The 10,286-nt window shown below is 39.5% G+C and overlaps 1 protein-coding gene across 1 annotated transcript; it reads left to right on the forward strand.

Annotated features, from left to right (window-relative positions):
- Positions 1-517: 517 nt before the first annotated feature.
- Positions 518-9,807, forward strand: ARGLU1 (arginine and glutamate rich 1). The gene is made up of 4 exons (XM_058018389.1): positions 518-1,125; positions 5,023-5,248; positions 7,594-7,677; positions 8,942-9,807. The coding sequence occupies exons 1-4, from the start codon at positions 770-772 to the stop codon at positions 9,104-9,106; spliced, it is 831 nt and encodes a 276-aa protein (XP_057874372.1). The 5' UTR covers positions 518-769; the 3' UTR covers positions 9,107-9,807.
- The last annotated feature ends 479 nt before the right edge of the window (positions 9,808-10,286 follow it).

A 10,286-nucleotide genomic window follows, 5' to 3' on the forward strand; every position in this document is an offset into this window, starting at 1 on the left:
CGTGTGCTTGTACAGTAGGTCAGGGACTAACATACTAATTTCTTTGCCAAGTGTGTAATTCACTGATAAAACTTTCTGGTTGTTTGCGACCCCTCGGATTTTTGTCGTTCCTTTCTACTAATGATAATTTACGAATCTCAGGCGATTATTTCCCTTTAAGGATGGATTTTCACAGTGGTACAACAGAAAATTCGAAAACTCATTTTCACAATTTAGTGGGGGTTCTAAGTGTTTTTCGCAACTTCCTTCACCTGCAGTGATAATTCTCTCTGTTCCCCCTATCAGAAGAAAATAAAAATAAGATAATCAATGTTTGAGAGAACTTTCAAAGGAAACACAGCAACTCCCTCTGAGGCGACCCCTCAGCCGACGCGCTCCCCGCGACGGCCGCCGAGGGGCCCGCTCCGAGCGCCGCTCGCCATTGGCTGCCGAAGATTGCCGAGTGCTCTCGTGCTCCTCCGGAGCGGCGCCGGAGGCGGCGGGGAGGGGAGCGAAGGGCTCGAGCACGGCGCGGTGCATTGTGGGGCGGGAGAGGAGAGTCACTGCTCAGCCAGGGCCGCCATCTTGGCTGCGTCCGGACTCGCTCCCGCTCCCGGGGCCTGTTCCTTTTCCTCGCAGCGCAAAGCGGTGGAAAGGGAGAAGACGAAGGGCCCGCCAGGGCGGTGCTGATGCGCGCAGAGCCTCCTCGCACCTCTCCCAGGCGCCGCTAGCAAAGGGGGCGGGGGTGGTCGAGCGGTGACCGGCGCGGCCTCTTCTCTCCTCTGCCGGGATGGGTCGGTCCCGCAGCCGGAGCTCGTCCCGCTCCAAGCACACCAAGAGCTCCAAGCACAACAAGAAGAACCGGAGCCGATCGCGGTCCCGATCCCGAGAAAAGGAGCGGGCAAGGAAGCGCTCCAAGTCCCGGGAGAGCAAGCGGAACCGGCGCCGGGAGTCCCGCTCCCGCTCGCGCTCCAATACGGCCCCTTCCTCCCGGCGCGACCGGGACCGGGACCGCGACCGCGCCTCCTCCCCCCCCGACCGTATCGACATCTTCGGGCGCACGGTGAGCAAGCGCAGCAGCCTGGATGAGAAACAGAAGCGGGAGGAGGAGGAGAAAAAAGCAGAGTTCGAGCGGCAGCGGAAAATGTGAGCCTGCTCTGGGGACGAGGGGGTGGTGAGGGATGGGGGAGGAAGGGAAGCGCTCGGTGCCTCTCTCTCTGCGCCTTCTCTCTGCGGGCTAGGGCCGCCTGCAGCCGGCTGCAGGCCTTTGGGCCTCCTGCGGCCGGAGCAATGCCTGTTTTCCCGCCATCCGCCCCTCTCTCGGAGCCCGGCTCCCTCAGGTGCGTTAGGAGCCGCCCACTCGGGTGCGAGCCCCCCGCACGCCTCCTCCCCGGGGCCGGCTCTGCCCGCTGCCGTCCGCCGGCGCTGCTCCCTCCCTGCCGCACTGCTCCTCCTAAACTTCCCTGTGCGGGGAGGCCGCGGCGCCCCTGAGGCTTTGTGCTGCGCTGCCGCACGGCCGCCCCTCCCCTTCGTGGCGTGGAGCTGGTTACGCGCCGAGCGGAGGCATCTGGAGGTGCTCGAGTGAGGGTTTCAAGAAACTCTGCAGCTGCTGTATTAACGCTGTGGGATTACTTTCTTGCCAAATGGGACAGTGACATCCGCTGACTTGTTTCATTTGAAACCTTGCCCTTTTTTCAGTTTATGATATGTTTATAAGGAGTGTGGTTATTTATTAAGTCTGCAGATATAAATACTATTTTAATAAACGATGGGGATGCAGTAATATGTTTAGCAGCATATAAAGTTATAAAACCGACTTTTATGCAGCAGAGAGAAGAATGGTTTGTAATCAGGCAATTCTTTTTTTTTGAGCACTACCTTTGCTCATTGGACCATCTTATCCAGAAAAAGCACTTGTTTGTACATATGAAGCCAAGTGGTGCTGCTGATTCTCAGGTGGAGCTTTGCTTAAGCCATATCGTTCTCAGGAAATACTAGTTGGGCTTGGTGAGCCCAAGCTGTCACTTTCATTTCCCTTTGAAGATAATCACCTTTGCTAACTTCAGAGTTTTGACAATCAAAAACTTCCACAGTAACACAAACATGTGAAAACTGACATATTTTGACATACTGATCCTAGTTTCGTGGTTTAGAATTCAGTACCTAAATTGAGAAAAAGTATTGTGTGCATATCTACAATGAAGAACTGGAATGTGCTTAAAAAATTTGAGAATAGAGTGAGTAGTTTATTCTAGTACTTGGGGGCTGGTTTAGTTCATGTGTAAGTAAATTTTCTATGTAAGTTAGCTTTGAAATTTTAAAAAGCTTATGAAGTCTCTATAGAAGGAATTTGATATTTCAGCAATGCTTGCTACAGAATAGTAGACATTTGAGGAGGAACCAGTATTGGAAAAGATTGGGTATGGATGGAATTTTGATACTTCTGCAACACACTTTAAGCTAAAAAAAAAAAAGCAATAAAACTTAGAGTAGAGAAGTATAGTATTTTAGTAAGCCATCTGTAAATTGTGTTAGGTATGTTGGTATAGATTCATGTTAGATAAGGAAAGAAGTATTTCCTTTCTGACTGAATCCATTAGCGGACATCTTATACATTGGAACTGAGTTTCTTCTAATGTCTTGTTCAGATCTCAATACACAGCCTAACTTCAGCCCTTTCCTATAGTGCTCATTTCCTTGCCTTGCAGGTATAACTTTTTCCCCTCAGAAGTTTAGTAAAATGTAAGCTGTTGCTTTTCTGCAGATTTCATACAATTAGTCTTTCAGAAGAAAATGGATCATACGAAAAATAGTCTTTTACCTTAGTGACATATCTGTTGCTCTGGAATCATAACTCAGTAGGCCAGGATGATAAAATGATAAAATACTGTAAGTTCATGTGATTTAAAAAAAATAGTTGGTGTGCTACAGAATAAATCACTAAGACTTATATCTGTTTATAATTTTATTTTCTTAATAAGGTCTAAGCCATTGTAATATCATTGCCTATAAGTCTAAAAATACGTTTGATTCATTTAATTAAATTTGAATGGAGTTGGTTGGAGTGAGAATAATGGAATGTGTGCAGGCACAGTGCTTAATTTGAGTGCATCATCAATTGCTGAGGATATTTGAAAATCTATTTCCGATATCAATAAAGTGGTATTTTTGTAACTATGCACTCTTTATTCAATTAGCTAACTTTTCCTAGATTTCCTGATGTTAAATGTAAAGCTATGGTAGTTTAATAAAACATGAGAGTATGATTTTAATGACAATTTATTTTTCTGGAACCCTAACCTCTTATGTATACTAAGCAGTATTGGTTCAGGATGGTGAGAGTACTCACTGCTGAATAAGAGGGAAGGGAAACCTTTTAAAATCATATTTATTTGACTGGGGTTGATGCATTTTTCTGGGACTATTCTAGGGTTTTTGTTTGCCTTACATTGCTTTGGGGTTTTTTTCCTGAAAAAAATCACTTCAAGTCCATTTTGGAAAAATGAATGCTGGTCTAAGGTGCCCCCTGCTAAATTTGTTATCTCTTGAGGACTGTAAGACTAAAATTGGTGTTCTCTGGCCGAATTATTGAGTTGGGGATTCCAAAACTTTCTACTGAAGGAGATCCACGTAGTTCAGTAAGTGTAGTAGGTCCACGTAGCTCAGTAGTTTTGAAACGATGACACATGAGTAGGGGAAATTGGGAGCCTTTCACCTTTTATTTCCCATGGTTATCTAGATAAGTAATCCATACTTCACATCTCCTATTGCATATTTGAAAGTTGTGCCCTGGGTCATCTAAAAGTTGGTAAATTATGCAACTTATTTTTAATTAGTTGTTTTTCAAGTAAGATAGATTAGGAAAGATTTTCCAAATGAGATAAGAAAATGCAGTCATTCTGAAAATGACAGGACATTAAGATACTACAACAGTAGCTGTTCTTCTAAATCTTGGATTTGTGTTGCTGGCAGGCTAGAACAGAAGAAAAGTTTCATAAGATTGTTCTGTACTTCGTGGAATATTTGAAATGGAAGTTCAATATCAAGTTTAAAACCAAGAATCTTCTCCCCAAAGCCCATAATAACTCCAGATGAATTGTGCTACATGAAATACAGAGTATTCACTGCTGTTCATCCTTGGATATCTAATTGCCATGTTGCACTTGTGATTACTACCTGGAGTTTTTTCTGTGTGTGGTAATTAACCTGCAAATTTACCTGATTTTTGTATAATTTTTAATGAAAAATTAAAACAGTGATCAGGCTGAGTGATAATACCGCTGCTCAACTAAAATAAGGGCAAGACATTTGAAAATATTTCCAAAATTCTGAACATAGAAAGATGCAGTTTGCAAGGATTTATATAGTGCTTGGTATTGATATAATTTGGTTTTTGATCATTATGGTAGAAACAGAGTCCTGCAATTAAAAAAAAAAGTTAAGATCTGAAGTTATTGAAATTTGTTAAGATAAATGATTGGATTACTAGATTACAGGTATAACACTTGGAATTCTAGGTAAAATCACAAATTTGAAATCACAAATTTTATTGCTTCTGTCTTCTGTTTTAAGATACTGGAAATTGTTTGATGCCTCTAAGGTGGTGGCTTTAAGGCAAGATTTTACAGGATATTATTGCTATATATGGCTTAAAATTGAGACCATATAAACTCCTGAAGGGTAAATGATGGTCAAAGTTGGGTGGGGTTTGGATTTTTTGGAGGAGGGGGGCATGGTGTTGTAGATATTGGTTTGGGTTGGGTTTTTTCTTTCCCCCCCAGTTGTGATCAAGAAATAGTATGATAAGTTGTCCTCAATTTAGTCTGTTATATAGAAAGATACTAAATAAGGAATGGTCTGAATGGATTCCCTGTTATACTGCCTGAATATTCACCGTCTTTAAATGTAGGGCAAAATATTCTTTAAATATATAATCTATGTGTAGAACATGCAGTAGCATAGCTGATGGTGCGTGTTGAAGGAGTTTGTTTCAGTGCCAACGTTATTGATTAAAAATGTAATCCTCGTGTTTGCATTTTGCAGTCGTCAACAAGAAATTGAAGAGAAGCTCATAGAGGAAGAAACTGCTCGAAGGGTGGAAGAACTTGTAGCTAAACGCGTGGAAGAAGAGTTGGAGAAAAGGAAGGATGAGATTGAGCGAGAGGTGCTGCGCAGGGTGGAGGAGGCTAAGCGCATCATGGAAAAGCAGTTGCTCGAAGAACTCGAGCGACAGCGACAAGCTGAACTTGCAGCACAAAAAGCCAGAGAGGTAACGCTCGGTCGTTTGGAAAGTAGAGACAGTCCATGGCAAAACTTTCAGTGTCGGTTTGTGCCTCCTGTTCGGTTCACAAAGAGATGGAATACAGCAAATCTAATTCCCTTCTCATATAAACTTGCATTACTGCGAAACTTAATTTCTAGCCTATTCAGAGGAGCTCACTGATATTTAAACAGTTACTCTCCTAAAACCTGAACAAGGATACTTGATTCTTAATGGAACTGACCTACATATATTTCAGAATTGTTTGAAACTTTTGCCATGGCTGCAGGATTTATCAGCAGTCCTTTCATTTTTGGGGAAGGGTATTAAAAAATATGTAATTATGTATCCTTCATTTGTTTCATTTTGTTTACCTAGACTGTAAGAGGCTTTTGCCTTCAGCCAGGCAAAAAGCAGGGTCCAGCAGTGAGCTGCAGTACCTGTCTGTAACAAATAGGTTTCTTATTCTTCATTTAAAATGAACATTTTCCTTGAGCATACATTGGACTAATTCTGGGACTTCGAGCATAAGCCTATCCATGTCTTCACGAAGGATCTCTGTCCAAATCATTATATCCATTTTTAATAACTACTAACAACTCCTTTTTTCTCCCTAGAAGTTATAAAAGAGCAGGTTGCCCTTGTCTGAAGTCAAGCTGAACGTGTGACTTGGGTTTTTGGGGCCTTTTTTTGTTGTTTTGTTTTGTTTTTTAATCAGCAGCTGGAGCAGAAGCTGAAAATGTCTTTCTGTGAGACAGTAATTTGCTACTAAAAGGCTTTGATGCCTGCCTGCACCAATCATTCCAGGATCCAGAAATTTCAAGACAAACTTCAAACCATAGAGGAAATTTGGGCTAAATAGTCATAAGTGTTAAATGCTTTTTTCACTCTGTGCATCCTACACAGTTCATTTTAAATTAATATTTTGATTGGCTTGCGAAAGGAGAGACAGTAGCATTGCAGCTTTCCCCTTCATACTAGATGTGACTTGTCAGTCACATAGTATCAAATTAAATGGAAACAAATGGAATGCTGAGTTACAATAAATACTAAAAAGAATGAATGAATTATACTTTTTTTGCAAATTCAGACTTTAATATCAGAGTTTAAGTTGACTTTACATGTTTGTAGTCAGCAAATTCTTCATATGTAGAGGTTTTCATTTGATCAGACGGATGACTTGTTTTTTTAAAAAAAGTATTTTTGGTATTGTCGTCACGTGGAGAAGTCCCACCAGTTCCTTGTAATGCAGAACGAACCTCCATGCCTGGAGTGAAGTGTGCTAGCTAGTAGCTGGTTACTAGTCATAGTAAGAAGTTTTCATATGCTTGCTTTGTTCGTATTAACTTTTTTTTCTTACACAGACACAAACTTCTGGCTAACTTTAAATCTTCCAAATACAAAAATAATTTGGATATATATTATGTGAACTGAAACACTTCAAAATTTTTCACGCAGTCTTCATATTTGAGTTGCATAACAGAGTTCCATAAAATTCACCAAGAAAACAACAATTACAAGGCTTTATTTCCTGATCTTGCCTTCCCTGGACTCCTGAATTCCAAGTTCATACTGCAGACAGTTTCAGCTGTCTTAAAATTGTCAAAATACTGAATGTTAAGTCCATTCTCCCCATGAAAGAAGCCCATAGCTCCATGAAGTATGGATTACCATTTGTATTTTTCACTAACAGTAAATGTATTTTTCTTATTAACTGTTTGCCTTAGGAATGATTTACATATTTTTGTTCCTTCTTACCATAAACATCTGCATTCGTCAGCTCAGCCTTCCTTGTATGTTGTTTCTTTATAAATGGTTGAGCTGCTGATGCAGGTATTGCCAAGCTAACAGTACAAATCATTTTAAAGAGGAAGCTGGCGCGTATGGCAGCCGAGGAGCACACTCTGCAGGACACTGGACAAGACAGTAAATATTCAACTTTTAATGCTGATTAAAGGAGTATAGGTAAAGAATACGTAGGTATACTTAATTGGTGAGACAAACTATTCACTTTATTTATATTTTCTATATTACTTTTTAATTTGGTAAATACTATCCAGTTTTTGTAGTTGTCCTTGTTGATTTGTGTGATATTAAAATTCTAGTAATAAATTGTCAGGATTCTGTGATTAGGGAGGGTTTAGTTGGTTGCTGTTTGGACTGGGCGGGATGATTTAAATTGAGTGCTAGAAACCAGTTTTAGTGGCTGCACAGTTTACCGTTGTGAGGAAAAATAGGTGGCTGTAAAGCTGCCACTTTTAAGTCAGTTCACAAAAGAATTCTGAGAAAGATTAGTGAACATGCAGAAATGAGTATTTTACTTTACTAACATCTTGCCCTGTCCTCCCCTTTAGGAAGAAGAGCGTGCAAAGCGTGAGGAACTAGAGCGAATACTAGAAGAGAATAATCGAAAAATTGCGGAAGCACAAGCTAAACTGGTATGTGAAGGTGTAGTAACTGTTCTGTAGGGAAATACAGGTGTCTCTGCCAGATTTGCAACACAATTAAAATAAACAAATCAACCTTTTCTAGAGTTTAACTTGCCTATTGCTGGTTCCATCAGTAACATTGCTCTCCTTCCCCTAAGCATGAAAGACCAGATCCTTAGCAGTAATACTGGGCTGGTAAAATATTTTGGATGCAGTTAATTTAGAGGGGAAATTGCTGCCTTCAGAATTTAAAAAGTATGTTTTAACTCAATCTCATGGGGAGGGTTGAAGTAAGTTTGCCAACATGTTCAGCTTTGTGTGACTGATTCTGTTTTGTTGAGCAGGACAAGTACAAACTAGATTTGATTCTAGTATAATGTTGATGTAGAAGTGCTGAAAGGGACTTTCAGCATAAGCTTAAGATGTGTAAGCTAGGAAAGTCTAACTTACGTTGGTCTTCTTAAGCCCTTTTAAATCAGGTGCTTGCCACATGAAAACATTCAATATGATTTAGCTGATTCTAATCAATTGATAAGACAAACTAAGCTGCTTCTAAATCCTGATTGAACTCTGTCAGTTTCAATTACCCAAGTAATTACACCTCTTTCATATAAAAATGAGGCTTCTTAAATCTTTTTCCTTGAACTACATCTGCTTTAGATTTCTTTCTGTTTTACCCTTTTCGCAACCTCTAATGGTAGAAACAGGACAAATGGAAAATTTAAAGAATTGACTGATGTAATAAGCACCAAATAAGCACCTTTAGAAGACCACTGGGAGAGCTGTAAGAACCATAGGTCAATGTAAGGATTGACGAGTTGCAAATCAAGTGAAGATGGTTTTGGATTAGGAGGGGTTTTTAGATGGGTTTTGGAGCAGGGAGACCTCGGCCTGAAGATATGTGACTTCCTTATGTGTGTATGTTACTTCAGCTTGCATGTGACAAGTGTTGGGACAATTTCACCATGTGTACAATGTCTTCCTTATTTAAAATTTAATGTGTTGTTTGCAAAGCAATGCTGAAAAACTTGGCATGTAAGCACTCCAGATTTCAATGCACTGGCTATAGAAAGTTCTCAGTGTTTCTTTTAAACTCAGTTCAAATAACTATTTTATAAATGGTTTCACTGAAACCAACTATGGCACCCAGCTCAGGCAGAACTGCTTACATACTTACACAGGATTCGACCTGTTTGGAAGTTAATATGGACTTGTAAATTGCTTTTATGACTAAAAAATACACTGGCCTAAATGTTACCATTTTCCTATATAGGCTGAAGAACAATTGAAAATTGTTGAAGAACAAAGAAAGATTCATGAGGAGAGGATGAAACTAGAACAAGAGAGACAGCGTCAGCAAAAGGAAGAGCAAAAAATTATCCTGGGCAAAGGAAAGTCTAGGCCAAAACTGTCCTTCTCCCTAAAAAGCCAGGATTAAATTTCAACTCTGAACTCTTAAAAGAAAAAAAAGAAACAAACAAAAAACAACAAAAAAAGGAAAACAAAAACTTTGTATGGTAGCTTCATGTTGAAGTGTTTTTTGTTTTTTTTTTTTCTTTCTCTCAAATTTTTTTTTTTGTCTTTTTTGAAAGTTGGAAAGTTAGCTTGTTCTAATAGGGGCTGTGCTCTGCAATTCTTATTTTTTTTAACTTCCATTAAGTTAAACCCTTATCAGATCATCATTGCCTTTTAGAGGATAATCTGTTTTCATCAATTTTGTTTCTGTATTGGTGGTCTGAAGCAACTCATGTCACTTTATGAACTGTGGATGATCTGATAAGGTTTTACTGACCTACTCATCAGAGTTTGACTCTGATAATTGACAGAACTTTTTACTGCGTATTGCTGACTTTTAATGTTTTTATTTTAAAGTCAGTAAATACATGAGTAAATTGCCATAGTATTACTGGACCTCTGTGGTTTATTGTTAAATCAGTGTCCTATGATACTGTCCCATTGTTGCGCTTGATGTTCCTGATACAGGTAAGGAAATAGTTTGTCATTTCTGCTATGAATACATAGAGAGAGTTCAGTATTGTCTCTGTTAGATTTGTTTTTATTACATTGACAGCATTCAACCAGCGTTCCCCATTGTGTAAATAAACCAATTTGCTGAATAAAGTGAAAGTCTTAAATTCATATGTTTTAAGTAAATTTTTTTAGTACACTTCTATAAACAGCTATAAGAGTGACAATTCACATTATTAAATTCAAGACTATAGTAATATTTTTTTAAATTTTGCTTTAAACTATTGTGGCTTCTACTTATAATGCAAAATCACACACAGTAAAAAAATCCCTGCAGTTGTGAATGTTATTGATGGCTGCTGCTGTTTTTATGAATGTTGGTTTTTGTTCTGACAGAGACTTATTTCAGCTGTAGTATCATGTTTAAATGGCTGTTTGGCTTACTGCACCCAGACTGATACTTCCTATACCTAAACCCCTTCCGTTCACTTCATAATATAATATATTGTATAAGTTAAGGTCATTAGCATATAATGAATCTGATGCATCCTAAAGGATTTAAAAATGGAAGTTTCTTCTCCCAAAGGACTGGACTGGCTAGTATATTTGAACTGAAAAACAGAAAGTGAGATTCTGTCTAAATACTTTGT

Source organism: Melospiza georgiana, chromosome 2 (genome assembly GCF_028018845.1).
Source record: "Melospiza georgiana isolate bMelGeo1 chromosome 2, bMelGeo1.pri, whole genome shotgun sequence".
Classification (NCBI taxonomy): Eukaryota; Metazoa; Chordata; class Aves; order Passeriformes; family Passerellidae; genus Melospiza; species Melospiza georgiana.